Source organism: Salvelinus sp. IW2-2015, linkage group LG13 (genome assembly GCF_002910315.2).
Source record: "Salvelinus sp. IW2-2015 linkage group LG13, ASM291031v2, whole genome shotgun sequence".
In the NCBI taxonomy this organism is placed as follows: Eukaryota; Metazoa; Chordata; class Actinopteri; order Salmoniformes; family Salmonidae; genus Salvelinus; species Salvelinus sp. IW2-2015.
The window spans coordinates 28379052-28392930 of record NC_036853.1 but is presented as its reverse complement, the minus strand read 5'-3'; the positions used below and the strand labels follow the sequence as shown (position 1 = coordinate 28392930).

Here is a 13879-nt window from a genome sequence, read left to right as displayed (position 1 = left end):
GCCATTTAGATTGGGAGTAATTAACGCTGTGACAACCAACTTGGCGTAAGTCTGCAGGATATGACTGCATTTATTTCCTTCTACATTGCCTACATATTAGGTTGTTGGTTTATATTGATTTTAAACTACACTCTTAGAATCAAAGGTGCTAAGTAGAACTGAACAGGGTTTTTCGGTTTGTCCATTTTTTGGTGCTGGGTAGAACCCTCTTTGTAGGGATCTTCAAAGAACCCCCTGTATATGGTTCTGCCTCGAACCCTCTATGTAGGGTTCTACCAAGAACCATTTTATCATCTAAAGGTTCTTCCTAGAAGCGTCTATGATGGGATCTACCTTGAACCCAGCCAGAGTTAGGATATCCAACAAGTGGAATTGTTAATCATCCACAACCTGCATTCAGAATGACTGCCGGGMTAGGGAAGGTACAATATTGACACTACCTCAATCATGTGAACTGTAACAACCATTTCAGTAATGGGTGCAATAAATCCAAGAGATTGTTTAGAAAACTATGTTATTTATCTTTGTGTTGCATAAAATGTATTAACCAATCAATGTACATAAAAAAAACACAGATATTACAGTAAACTGAACAATTCTGAAAATCTCCCTGCAATAGAGCATGCTGTGAAATATTATATATGGTTCCATGTAGAACCCTTCTTGCCTTCCAAAGAATCATCAAAGAACCCCTTCTTCCAAAACGGGTTCTTAGGATGTTAAAGGTTCTAGGTAGAACCCTATCCCTCCACAAAGAACCCTTTTCCAACCCTTTTTTCTAAGGGTGTATGCGTTAGGATCTTGCTCAAATGTAGGCTAATTGTGCATTCCATTTTGTTAAAATGAATTGGTTTTTCAACATGAATATCTGAATTTCGGTCTAGCACACAATTTTGCAGTCATAGCCGCTACAGTAGCCTGCACTTTGTTTAAACTGCAGCTCTCCTATGTTATTTCTTTACTGAATTGCCTATTGATTTGCCTAATCAAGCTGCACATTTGACGGGCAATAGCTTACTCGYTTAAGGGAATTGTTGTCGTTATTGGAAATATTCCAAATAGCCTCTTAGGGACCGTTTAGTTTATGCTCTGCTCTGTATTCACCCATGATTCATAGTGGTCGTTAACTGTAGGCTTGATCTGTAACCTAGGCTATGCAGGGTTATGGGACGGGTGTAGAAATGTAGACGTTTCTAGCCTATGCGATGCCGTTATGGCGATTTGAGACGATACCGTTATAATTGTGTACTGCAGACAGGTCACAAGGCTGAAGTTGCGCCCGTGCACTAAATCGGATGTGTATTTAGAGATATGGATGGAGGTAACAGTGTCACAACTGTAACCATTTATAGACATTGAAGTATCCGCTGGACAATCGCCTGTTTCCCGCTCCACAAATTGGCTTAGAGGAATGGTCTTTATATATGTTAATGAATCAGGCACACATGGGTGTCTTGTTTTATAGTCTGTTGGCTGCTACACTATAGCATAATTTGATTCAGCCCTAACCTAGACACTAAGAAAAGAGGGTTGATCAACAAGAGTTCTTTGGGAATGGTGATGGTTCTATGTGGAACCATAATTACTCAAAGAACTCTTTGCAGTTCACAAAAGGTGACGGCTCATTTACATTTTTTGGGGGCGTAGCGTACGGCTCTTTTTGTGCAATGGTGAGTGCCATTCCGGTTTATCTGATCTGTTGTGTTATGCCAGTACAACATGTTATAGATGACTATGGCCGGTAGCATTGTTTTGTGAAAGACTCACCTATGGCCTTGTGTCAATTGACAAAGTCAGTGGTCAATTCTCTTCTCAGCAACATCCAGTGGTCCCAGTCCTATCACACCTGATTCAGCTTGTCAATTAACACAATCATAACACTCCTGGAATTTTAAAGGTCCTGAACTGTCAATCTGATTCCCATGTAAAATAGCCTTTTGAGTGACTAAAATATCACCCATAATATTTTTGGGGGATAGAAATGCTCAAAATGTAAGAAAATGACTTTCTTCTCATGGCTAACTACCAAGACATTTTAAAAGACAGGCTGAGTGGSKGGGAAGCTTATTTATTCACTTTGACTGACTGCTCTTTGTAAGGCCTATGTCAAGAAACTCGGACGCAGTGTTGCAGTAGAATTATCTCAAGAAAATGTTGTGATACACATTTATTTAGATCTCCCATTTGGTGTGTCTTTTGTGATGTGGCACTGACGGATGTGTTGACATGACAACTGCGTCAGCGTTTTGAACCCCCCCCCCCCCTTTTGTTCCATGCTGGCTGAAGACCTAGCTAGCCAGTAACTAGCTAACACCAGACACACATGAAAGGAGAAACATATACGTGTCTTTGCCATAGATTAATATTGTAAACTTTGAATTATACTTGCTGACACCTTACAGTCAAATTATGGCACCAGTAGAGTAGCTATCCATCTACTTAAACCACGCCCCTATGCGTACATGCCTTTTCCGATGTTAGTTAGAAGGCGGTACTTATTTAAATCAAGTAAAAGAATGTCACGCTACCATTGGTGTTTTAAAACGAGAGTTATGCTGACGTCACCCTATCCCCTTAATAATCCCGCCTCCTGAATCCAAGTGTTTGACACGGGGAGGGGACCAGTAARTTCATGATCAAACTTTAGGTCAAGCACACTTTTACACTCATCACACACACCTTTTGACTGGAAGGAGAGCGAGTGCACAATCATGTTTGACAGTGAATAGTTTTTCACAGAATGTTATGTTTAACAGGCTACAGTCTATTCCGTCTAATATTTTTTGTTGTTGTATTGGCTGTATTTACCAACGGTCTGTATAGGTCCAGAAAAATACATCAGCTATTGTCTCTTTTTATTATTATAGATTATCGCTTTGCCTGAAATAGCTATCTCTGCGCCACGGATTTATTTCCTATGTCTCTRCCCACGGAGGCTTCCCCATTTAGGGTATGCAGGAGCTGTATTTATACTATGCTCTCTTCTGGGACAATGTGGACCGACCAGAATTCCCGATGCAACAATTGTTTACTCGCAGAGGACTGTAGGGAAGAAGTGGCTACTATTAGCAAACAGATTCAAAATTTGCCTAATCTACTTGGGAAAGTACCCCCGCCTACCTTCTCCTTCTCTACACCACAGGCTGGACGCCATTCCYATGTGTTGAGAGTATCACCACCATGTCAACACTCCTTGACTTAATAGCCAATGCTTTCCAGGGACCCCTTCCCGAAGAAGTCTCCCTGGGAAATGGAGCAGGACCGTTACTTCTGGTGGATTTAGCGGATTATACTGTCTCCAATCCTGCTGCCCAACCATGGAAGCATATCACCCGCCGTAGGCCAAATGTAGGGAAGTGGCCTGTGGCTAGTGGGGCTTCTTTGGTGTTAAGAAGCTCGACCCAAATCCAGTTGTTCAACAGCTTCGCCGTCTTGGCTATAGAGATTCTCGCGCCTTCGTCCCTATCCACCCTCCTTCTCAGGGAGATTCTGCCTCGGACTCGGATCCTCCAAGTTCCCGAGAGGGACTCTGCCCCAGACTCAGATCCGCTGRGCTCCTCTTCTCACCGGGCCTCAAGGTTTTCTGACGCACCGTCTCCTCCGTCAGTCACATTGGGTTTTGAGGACGGCAGGAGGTACAAAAACTGCTGAACCTCCTCTGCCATCTCACCAGCTGTTATCATCGTCAGCTCTATATTTTGGTTCCCGGGGCAAGAACATTGTGCTATCCTGGGGCTTGGTTACAAGACAATACTAGGCTGCTTCCTACCATTTCACACCAGAACACGGGAGTTGTCGCTATAGTAATCCATGTGGAATCTAATGACATTAGGATTGCTAGCTCGGAGTGGCTGAAACAGGARTTTAAAGAACTGATTGGAACTCTGAAAGAATCCAACAAGCATCCAAGTATTTCAGGCCCAGTGCCACCACTGAGTCGTGTCAGCGAAAGATTCAGTAGGTTGCTGGCACTACATGATTCGCTACGAGTCTACTCTAACTTTGTTGGAGTTACTTTTGTGGATAACTTTGACACCTTTTGGAAACGAGATACTCTACAGAGAGGATGGGGTCCATCCAAATCATCTTGGTGCCTGGACTCTTGTCTCACATTTCAAGGCTGCGCTGAGACATTGATTTACCAACACCCCAAGTTCCGCTTAGGTAATCCCAACCATAAATGATCAGCATTATCTTCATACTGCAGGTCCGCAACAGGTAACCCTCATTGACTCTTGTTTTAGTCCACTTCCTCGCTCAAAGRATAGGCCCAATGGCACAGTTCTAGACAATATTTTGTCTATACCATTTCAAGCTAGCCCTATGGTATTTTCAAGTAAGCGGTTATCAATTGAGCATAGTATGTCTGTATTAGAGACTCCATCTGATCTGAAATCCTGCAGCTGCGGCATTGGACTGATTCATGTAAATGCRAGAAGTTTGATCTCAAAAATGTATTTTATTATAGCTCTGGCCTCTCAAACCATATTTACAACCAACAAGTGCTCTWAGCCAATTGTCTGACTTGTTATCTGACTATGCTAAATCGGTTTTATTCATTTTGGTTGATCTTAATCAGGATTAGTTGATGCCAGCTTCTGATTGAGCTAAATCTAACTCAGTTGATTACTGAATGAACCCGCCCTTTAAACACCCTGAAAAATCGACTCTTTTGGATATTATTTTGACAAGTATACAACCAATGGAATATTTGCTAATGAGTTCAGTGACCATTGTCCCATTGCCTGCATAAAACGACCTAAATCTCGCACACATTGTTACATTATGAATTTCAATGACAGCCATTCTTGTTGGATCTAGGATTGTGTGAATGGGGGTTGTGACAGATATCTCTGACTCGGATCAGGCCCTAAATTATTTTATTGCAGATAAGCATGCTCCATTCAATAAACTAAGTGTAAGGGATAGAGCTAATCCCTGAACAATCAAAGAAACTTCAGGTGAGGAATTTAGCTTGGGCTAAGACTAGGCTGACTGATTCTATGTAAAAGCTTAAAAWATAGATGCCTATCCCTGGTTAGAAAAGCAAAATCCTCATACAGTACTTCTTGAAATGTATATCTGAGAATGGTGGGAATCCAGCTTGATTCTGGAAGGTAGTCAAATCTCTGAAACAAAACACCATCCCCTCATTACCAAAGCAGGTTATGATAGCCTCTGCTCACATAACAGATAAGATGGACATTTGGTGTGCTTTTAATAACCACTTTGCCTRAGTAGGTAAAGATGGCGCGGACAGATAGGGCAGCTGTGCTTCTAGCTCCTAAGCAACTTTGCAGTATTTTTTTCCTGTGTTATTTATTCCATTATTATCCCAACATTTTTTGTGGTGTTATTAAATKCAACCAGAAAGAGCAGAGGGAGCACCCCTCTATCCACATCGATGGGACTGCAGTAGAGAAGGTGGAAAGCTTCAAGTTCCTCAGCGTACACATCACTGACGAACTTAAATGGTCCACCCACACAGATAGTGTGGTGAAGAAGGCGCAACAGTGCCTCTTCAACCTCAGYAGGCTGAAGAAATTTGTCTTGACACCTAAAACCCTCACAAACTTTTACAGATGCACAATTGAYAGCATCCTGTCGGGCTGTATCACCYCCTYGTACGGCAACTGCACCGCGCACAACAGGMCTCTCCAGAGGGTGTTGCGTTCTGCCCAACGCTTCACCYGGGGAAAACACCTACAGCACCCAATGTCACAGGAAGGACAAAAAGATCATCATGGACAACAACCACCCGAGCCACTGCCTGTTCTCCCTGCTATCATCCAGAAGGCGAGGTCAGTACAGGTGCATCAAATCTGGGACCGAGAGACTGAAAAACCGCTTCTATCTCAAGGCCATCAGTATGTTAAATAGCCATCACTAGCACCTTAGAGGCTGCTGCCCTWTAGAAATAGACTTGAAATCACTGGCCACTTTAATAATGGAACACTAGTCACTTAAATAATGTTTACATATTTTGCATTACTCATCTCATATGTATATACTGTATTCTATTCTACTGTATTTTAGTCTATGCCGCTCTGACGTTGCTTGTACAAATATTTATATATTCTTAATTCCATTCCTCTACATTAGATTTGTGTGTATTGTGTGTATCGTTGTAAAATTGTTAGATATTACTTGTTAGATATTATTGTACTGTTGGAGCTAGAAACACAAGCATTTTGCTACACCCACAATAACATCTGCTAAACATGTGTATGTGACCAATAACATTTGATTTAATTCGAGGGCCACCTATTTGATAAAATTGCTTCTAAAAACTCTGATTCTAGCAGAGGGAGGCCTTTATGCACTTCGAGCCAAGTCGCAGAGAACGATACATTCCCAGATACACATTCCTCATTTTCATTTCAACCATTGGATGTCTTTGATATACTAAGTGCCTTATTGAAAATGTATGTAAAAAATAAATAAATAATAATAATAAAAAAAAAAATCAGCTGGGGCTGACTCACTTGATCCCTTTTGCTATAGCTTTCTGACCCACTTATTGCAGAATCATTCACCTATGTTTTTAACTTGACAATTGTTTCTGGGGTTATCCCTAAGATCTGGAAGTCCTCCCAGTACACAAAGGCAGAGATCCTTCTSAATTGGATAACTACTTTCCAATTTCCAAGCTATTTTGSCACGCCAACGTTTTAGCGTCKCTGGCCAACTCTCAGCTGAGAACTTCTCATTCTATTCTTAATGAGCACCAATCCGTATTTAAACCTGGACATAGCACTGTTTCAGCAGCTACACTTGTCTTAGATCATGTGCTATATTGTTTAGACCATAAWWWRWTTTTCTTAGATCATGTSCTATARTGAAAAAAAGTTGAGATTTAAGATTAGTTTCTTTTATAGAAATACATCCTGCATCACTTTGGATTGTTCAAGCAACGCTTCTCCCAGTACTTGACTATGGGGATATAATCGACATGCATGCGGCAGCCTCTGCTTTAAAACCTTTAGATTCCGTCTATTATTCAGCACTGCGTTTTTTCACTGGGGACCATTTTTGTTGACATCACTGCATTTTGTYTAGTTCTGTTGGCTGGGAGTCTTTGACTACCAGAATGGCTCAAAATGGTTACTTTTTGTATATAAAACGGTTCTTCAGAGACTCCCCCARTACCTCAGCTCAGATATTAACTGGAGATCCAGCACTTGTAATACCCACTCTCTACACTGGCGGGTTCTGGAGGTCCSACGGGGACAAATGCTTTTAGTTTTTATGCRCCCAGCTCATGGAATAGTCTTCAGGCAACCTTGAAATTAGACTCGCTGGCCTCCCTTGGACAGTTTAGATCGAGTTTAAGGAAGGTGATATGTGAGAGTTYTGTTTGTTTTGAATACTCCTGTTGTATTGATTATATTGATATTATTTATTGTARGTTCATGTTCACAGGGCTCCCTTGCAAATGAGACCCTGTTCTCAATGGTGACCCACCCTGTATAAATATGAAGTAAATAAATGTATAAGCAACAGTCATTTTTCGTACTTTGGTCATCATACTTTGATCTGGTTTCATCCAAATATCWTCACATTTTATTAAKAACATGATTTTGATTTTGAAATTGTTCTTTATACACTCTTAGAAAAAAGGGTTCCAACGGGGTTCTTTGCAGAGGGATAGGGTTCTACCAAGAACTMTTTTGATCAGAAGAACCCTTTTTGGAAGACAAGGGTTCTTTGTGAGGCAAAGGGTTCTATCTAGAACCTTTAACATCCTAAAGAAATCTGTCGACCAACAGCCTATCGACCAAACAATCGACCTGTCAACTAAATGGGGTCAGCCCTACTACCCAACCCATTTGGTTTTGCATCTTCATTGCATTAATGTATTCATTTAGAAGAGTATCAGAGTGTTTGAAACATGTTTGGAAATGTTTTATGTTAGAAATTAGGCTAAGATAAGCAACAGAGATACAAATAAATAGAGACAGATGAGAGTGATTTGCAGAGAGTTGGCAGGTTTTGATTAGAATTGAATAGAATAGGCATGAGATGAATGAGTTAGGTCACGTCATGGAAAGGTCAAGGGTTACAGCTTTTTGACACACACGTCTATGATGTGAGCTGGTCTGATTTGTTCTCGGCTCCGTTTCCCCAGGATAGTGCTCTGCCTTCACACCGATGTTGCAATACTTCTGAAATACCCTATTCCTACACATCTTCCCTGAATGAATCACTGATCTGAAAACAATCTGGTAGGTGAAAGCAAGCAAGGGGTTCCAAGACATAGCTTTCAGTTGTATAGCTATATCGGATCTGTGATCACCATGATGGTGGAGAAGAGGGAGGGTGCGTTTCTGAAGTGCTGTATAGGAGCTGCATCCCAAATGGCACCCTATTCCCTATGCAGTGCACCACTTTTGACCAGAGCCCATTGGTAGTGCACTAATAGGGTGCCATTTGGGACGCCGACAGGAGGTCTTTCTCAGTCTAATCATGCTACCTGCTTACCCTTACACTCATTACTCCAATCACCAGCCTGAGTGGACTCTTAACAACAACATATGTCATTGTGCCGTTCTGTGAGGGGGGTAGGGCGGAGGGCATAGAGAGGTAGCCTACACGCTAGGTATTAGTTGTCTGTCTGTGCCACTGGGCTAGGCCCCTCCTAATGTGCAATTATTGTTGCTGTTATTTGACAGCATATAGACCTATATGTTGTTATGTTATACATTATACATTCGAATAGTATGTCTCTTTTATGCAGCCTATATTTTATAATATTTTGCATTTGATGGTGGTTATTATGTCACTTCTCTTGCCTATTATGATAGTTATTAGTGGTTATGAACATCGTTATGAACTCTTTTAATATAAGCTGCTCTGTACACACTTTTTTCACTGCATTTTATGGTGCAGTGAGTGCATACATATTTAAGTATGTGTAACCTATCCAGGACTATGTTGATCTTTTTTTCCACACCCTTCTGTTCTTTCTCTCTGTTCTCCAGACTGCTGTGCAGGGTGGAGGGGCCGTGGGGTCATCACCATGGAGGCAGGGGTCGTTGCCGTGCACACGAGGCTTCTCCCAGGAGGAGTACAGTGTTGCTGTGGACGAGGAGCTAAGAGAGGGACAAGCACTCCTCACCGGTACACACACACACACACACACACACACACACACACACACACACACACACACACACACACACACACACACACACACACACACACACACGCCTTACTTCACCACAAGGGCTGGCGATTCAAACAACAACCTAAATCTCTGGGGGGGGATATTTTTGGGGAGTAACCTAACATAATATGTTTTGGGAGTAGCTTCATATTATGTTTGGGTGATATTTGAGTCGTAATGTTTTTAGCTGCGGGCCAGGACTGAGGGTTGGGTAATCAAATCAAACAGTATTTGTCACATGCGCTGAATACAACCGGTGTAGACTTTACCATGAAATGCTTACTTAAGAAACTTAAGACTTAAGAAAATATTTATTAAATAAACTAAAGTAAAACAAATAAAAGAGCAACAATAAAATAACAATTCCGAGTCAGGGTACCGAGTCAGGGTACCGAGTCAATGTGCGGGGGTACAGGTTAGTTGAGGTAATTGAGGTAATATGTGCATGTAGGTAGGGATAAAGTGACTATGCATAGATAAMAYWKYSTGAGTAGCAGCAGCGAAAAAAGGGGGGGGCATTGTAAATAGCCCGGGTAGCCATTTGATTAGCTGTTCAGCAGTCTTATGGCTTAGGGGTAGAAGCTGTTAAGAAGCCTTTTGGATCTAAACTTGGCGCTCTGGTACTGCTTGCCGTGCGGTAGTAGAGAGAATAGTCTAAGACTAGGGTGGCTGGAGTCTTTGGCAATGTTTAGGGCCTTCCAGTGACACCACCTGGTATAGAGGTCCTGGAAGGCAGGAAGCTTGGCCCCAGTGAAGTACTGGGCCGTACGTACTACCCTCTGTAGCTCCTTGCGGTCGGAGGCCGAGCATTTGCCATACCAGGCGGTGATGCAGCCAGTCAGGATGCTCCCGATGGTGCATCTGTAGAAGTTTTTGATGATCTGAGGACCCATGCCAAATCTTTTCAGTCTCCTGAGGGGGAATAGGCGTTGTCGTGCCCTCTTCTCGACTGTCTTGGTGTGTTTGGACCATTTTAGTTTGTTGGTGATGTGGACACCAAGGAACTTGAAGCTCTCAACATGCTCCACTAAAGTCCTGTCGATGAGAATGGGGGTGTGCTCGGCCCTCCTTTTCCAGGAGTCCACAGTCTCTGACCTCCTCCCTATAGSTTGTCTCATCGTTGTCTGTGATCAGGCCTACCACCGTTGTGTCGTCGGCAAACTTAATGATGGTGTTGGAGTCGTGCTTTGCCAAGCAGTCATGGGTGATTTAGGAAGTACAAGTAGGGACTCCTGAGGGGCCCCCGTGTTGTGGATCAGTGGCAGATGTTTTGTTGCCTACCCTTACCACCTGGGGGCATCTCGTCAGGAAGTCCAGGATCCAGTTGCACAGGGAGGTGTTTAGTTCCTGGGTCTTTAGCTTAGTGATGAGCTTTGAGGGCACTGTGGTGTACCTTCAGGCTCTGATCAGGCCCTACACCCAAACAAGGGCACTGCGTTCATCCACCTCTGGCCTGCTCGCCTCCCTACCTCTGAAGAAGTACAGTTCCCTGCTCCCAGTCCAAAAACTGTTCGCTGCTCTGGCACCCCAATGGTGAACAAAAACTCCGCACGACGCCAGGTCAGCGGAGTCAATCACCACCTTGCTCGGAGACACCTGAAACCCACCTCTTTAAGAATACCTAGGATAGGATAAAGTAATCCTTCTAACCCCCCCCTCCCCCTTAAAAGAGTTAGATGCACTATTGTAAAGTGGTTGTTCCACTGGATATCATAAGGTGAATGCACCAATTTGTAAGTCGCTCTGGATAAGAGCGTCTGCTAAATGACTTAAATGTCTGCTAAATGACTTAAATGTGTTGAACACTGAGCTGTAGTCAATGAACAGCATTCTCATTTAGGTGTTCCTTTTGTCCAGGTCAGAAAGGCCAGTGTGGAGTGCAATAACGATTGCGTCATCTGTGGATCTGTTGGTGCAGTATGCAAATTAGAGTGAGTCTAGGGTTTCTGGGATGATGGTGTTGATGTGAGTCATGACCAGCCTTTCAAAGCATTTCATGGCTACAGACGTGAGTGCTATGGGTCAGTAGGTATTTAGGCAGATTACCTTGGTGTTGTTGGGCACAGGGAATATGGTGGTCTGCTTGAAACATGTAGCTATTACAGACTCTCTCAGGGAGAGGTTMAAAATGTCAGTGAAGACACTTCCCAGTTGGTCAGTGTATGCTCAGAGTACACGTCCTGGAAATTTGTCTGTGCCTGCGCCCTTGTGAATGTTGACCTGTTTGAAGGTCTTGCTCACATCGGCTACGGAGTGCATGATCACACTATCGTCCCGAACATCTGGTGCTCTCATCCATGCTTCAGTGTTGCTTGCCTGGAAGCGCGCATATAAGTAATTTAGCTCGTCTGGTAGGCTCGTGTCACTGGGCAGCTCGCGGCTGGGATTCTTAGCATCTGCATCATCTGACCACTTCCGTATTGAGCGAGTCACTGGTACTTCCCGCTTTTGTTTTTGCTTGTAAGGACAGAATTTTGGTCAGACTTGCCAAATGGAGGGCGAGGGAGAGCTTTGTACGCGTCTCTGTGTGTGGAGTAAAGGTGGTCTAGAGTTTTTTTCCCCTCTGGTTGCACAAGTAACATGCTGGTAGAAATGAGGTAAACCAGATTTAATTTTCCCTGCATTAAAGTCACCGGCCACTACGAGCGCCGCCTCTGGATTTGCATTTTCTTGTTTGCTTAGTGCCAGCATCGTTTTGTGGTGGTAAATAGACAGCTACAAAAAATCTAAATTAAAACTTTCTTGCCGAGCAAAACCTTGAGACTTCCTAATATTAGATTTCATGCACCAGCTGTTATTGACAAAAAGACACAGACCGCCACCCCTTGTCTTACCGGAGGCAGCTGTTCTGTCTTGCCGATGCACGTACATTTTTTTACTGGAACAGCCAACTGTATATTATCCATGTCGTCGTTCAGCCACGACTCTGTGAAACATAAGATATTACAGTTTTTAATGGCCCGTTGGTAACATAAGATATTACAGTTTTTAATGGCCCGTTGGTAACATACGATATTACAGTTTTTAATGGCCCGTTGGTAACATACGATATTACAGTTTTTATTGGCCCGTTGGTAACATAAGATATTACAGTTTTTAATGGCCCGTTGGTAACATAAGATATTACCGTTTTTAATGGCCCGTTGGTAAGTGTTGCAGTCAGTGGGTGGAGTATACACTCTGCACAATGCAACAATATGGAGGAGTTTTTCATTACGATCACTGAGGGAGGTGGAGGATTAGGTGAGTAATAGGGGAGGACGTGAGGGTTGGGGGCAGTGGGGTGGAAGGGGCTGAAACCATCTGCCTCGTCACACACACAGTGGGTGTTTCCCCACACACTCATTCACACACGCACACTCCACATACAAATGAAACACTGTGTGATAAATTATATTAATCTTGTCAGCCTGTATCCATCCTCTGATCAATGACCTTTGTGTGTGTACAGACAGGATGACCCAGCCGGGGTCTCACTATTGTGTGTGTTGTTGATACTAGTGCCAGAGGCATACAGAGGCAGACCTAGCTGTGAGTCTCTGTGTGTTCAGGATGGTTAATTCAGAGTTTATTGTGCTACCTGTCCTGTTGTAGTCTCTAGTCTGTTGGCTATTTATTTTATTTACTTTTCATTGGCTCCTGTGAAACTGACTTGTGATCCGACTTTTTAAGCTAGTGTTCTGTCAGGGTGCCATGGTAAAACACGGAGAGGGAGGGAGGGAGGGAGGGAGAGGGAGAGAGGGGAAGGAAAGCGAGCGAGACGTGTGTGTTTTACAACGTCACCTGTGCTAAATAACCTTTTGATTGTCCTGCTGAATCATTTCGTCGGTTCTTTGTATCCGGCGATTAGCCATTAGGTTGTATATATACAGTGGGGAGAACAAGTATTTGATACACTGCCGATTTTGCAAGTTTTCCTACTTACAAAGCATGTAGAGGTCTGTAATTTTTATCATAGGTACACTTTAACTGTGAGAGACGGAATCTAAAACAAAAATCCAGAAAATCACATTGTATGATTTTTAAGTAATTAATTTGCATGTTATTGCATGACATAAGTATTTGATCACCTACCAACCAGTAAGAATTCCGGCTCTCYCAGACCTGTTAGTTTTTCTTTAAGAAGCCCTCCTGTTCTCCACTCATTACCTGTATTAACTGCACCTGTTTGAACTCGTTACCTGTATAAAAGACACCTGTCCACACACTCAATCAAACAGACTCCAACCTCTCCACAATGGCCAAGACCAGAGAGCTGTGAAAGGACATCAGGGATAAAATTGTAGACCTGCACAAGGCTGGGATGGGCTACAGGACAATAGGCAAGCAGCTTGGTGAGAAGGCAACAACTGTTGCCGCAATTATTAGAAAATGGAAGAAGTTCAAGATGACGGTCAATCACCCTCGGTCTGGGGCTCCATGCAAGATCTCACCTCGTGGGGCATCAATGATCATGAGGAAGGTGAGGGATCAGCCCAGAACTACACGGCAGGACCTGGTCAATGACCTGAAGAGAGCTGGGACCACAGTCTCAAAGAAAACCATTAGTAACACACTACGCCGTCARGGATTAAAATCCTGCAGCGCACGCAAGGTCCCCTTGCTCAAGCCAGCGCATGTCCAGGCCCGTCTGAAGTTTGCCAATGACCATCTGGATGATCCAGAGGAGGAATGGGAGAAGGTCATGTGGTCTGATGAGACATAAATAGAGCT

General features: G+C 43.2%; 1 protein-coding gene across 1 annotated transcript in view; it reads left to right on the top strand.

Moving 5' to 3' along the window:
* Positions 1 to 13879, top strand: part of LOC111972393 (cadherin-2-like) — a 79527-nt gene that overhangs the window by 1106 nt on the left and 64542 nt on the right. The window contains exon 2 of the mRNA XM_023999441.2: positions 8982 to 9120. Coding sequence (XP_023855209.1) covers positions 8982 to 9120 — 139 coding nt within the window. The remainder of the gene's footprint in view (positions 1 to 8981; positions 9121 to 13879) is intronic.